Source organism: Ipomoea nil, unplaced genomic scaffold (genome assembly GCF_001879475.1).
Source record: "Ipomoea nil cultivar Tokyo-kokei standard unplaced genomic scaffold, Asagao_1.1 scaffold1286, whole genome shotgun sequence".
NCBI classification, from domain to species: Eukaryota; Viridiplantae; Streptophyta; class Magnoliopsida; order Solanales; family Convolvulaceae; genus Ipomoea; species Ipomoea nil.
The window spans coordinates 765,001-766,510 of record NW_017617714.1 but is presented as its reverse complement, the minus strand read 5'-3'; the positions used below and the strand labels follow the sequence as shown (position 1 = coordinate 766,510).

General features: G+C 31.0%; 1 protein-coding gene across 2 annotated transcripts in view; it reads left to right on the top strand.

The window, feature by feature from the left end:
• Positions 1-901: 901 nt before the first annotated feature.
• Positions 902-1,510, top strand: part of LOC109184837 (bidirectional sugar transporter SWEET1-like) — a 40,017-nt gene continuing 39,408 nt past the window's right edge. For both annotated transcript variants that reach the window (XM_019334887.1, XM_019334888.1), the window contains exons 1-2: positions 902-981; positions 1,104-1,140. In XM_019334887.1, coding sequence (XP_019190432.1) covers positions 936-981; positions 1,104-1,140 — 83 coding nt within the window. In that variant the 5' untranslated portion in view covers positions 902-935. The remainder of the gene's footprint in view (positions 982-1,103; positions 1,141-1,510) is intronic.

Here is a 1,510-nt window from a genome sequence, read left to right as displayed (position 1 = left end):
CTAGTCGAGTCCACGACTAGCCACTAATTGAGTCCACAATTAGCCATAAGGTTTCTTACACAAGTGTAAAGAAAAACTTAAGAATTTTATTGAAATTGAAACCTGTTTCAAACTGATATGGATGTGCCCTATTTATAGGTATAGGGCAGCATTGTAATCTAAATACAATAGGAAAAAGAGTCCTAAACCTAATCTAGAAAACAAGTAAATAGAGTTTTATTTAGAAAAGGATTGAAGGAATCCTTTCTAAATACAACTAGTGTTTTCTCTTTTATGCCAAACAATTTAAATTAATGATGACCAAAAATAATAGGGCTGATTTGGGCCTAATTTAATCACCAAAATCAGCACTTAAACAATTATAAAAAGCCTTGAAATCTTCTTCATCTTTTGCAAATGGGCTTGACTTGGATTTCCGCCATCTTTGAATATCACCAATGAAGAGTTGTCTTAATCGTTTGGACTTGGGCCTTGTGATTGGCCCAATTGGTACTCTTGATGGATCTTCATTATGTTGGGCCGCATCAGCACATCACATGGTAATTACAAACACATAATGATAACTATAGACACATAAACTGTTAATTGTACTGCAGGTACAAAATATGTTAATTGCAGACACATAACATATTAACCAATATCTTATATGTGTCTGCAGTTAACATATTTTGTACATGCAGTTAACAATTAATTTGTTTGTAGTTATATTATGTGTCTGTAATTACCATTTTATATGTCTTCAATTTGCTTACAGATATAAAAATTGTTAAATACAAATACATAATGTGATAATTATAAACACATAATTTTTAAATCAGAGTTCAAAATGCAATATAAGAATTGCCACATCATTCCTCACTCCAAACTCTATAAATGCCCCCAAGTGGAAACGTGTATTGGTGCACGGTTTAAGAGTTGAGTGTTAGTTTAGAGAGATGCATGGTCTAGCACGCACTCTCCATTTGGCTTTTGGGATCTTTGGTATATATGTTCATTATATTTCTTCTCTATCCATTCGGCTTTTTTTTTTTTTTTTTTTTTCTAATTATTCAATACACTTTTATTCTGACCCTTAATTGTTTTTTTTTTTTTTAATTTAATAGCAAATGGAACTGCTTTTTTCATCTTCTTGGCACCAATGTAAAATTCTCTCTCCCTCTCTCAATATACATGTATACATACAGATATAAATATAGGTGTTATATATGTACCTATATGTATGAACCTTCTCAAATCACTTTTTAATGGGGTGTTTAATAAATGACTGTTAGCTGATTGGGTTAGTGACTTAGTGGGCTTGACTAATTGATACTATTAGCTAATTGTAGAAAGATGTTTAGTAAATTAGTTGTTAGTTGATAGCTGATTGATTACATGCAAAAATGACTTTCTCAAAAAGCTGATCGAAAAATCTGACATTGAGTAACTTTTTGAATTTTAACATTTTGGAGCAATAAGTTGTTACAAAAAGCTAATTAATCAAACACTCATATTGACTGTTTACCCAAGT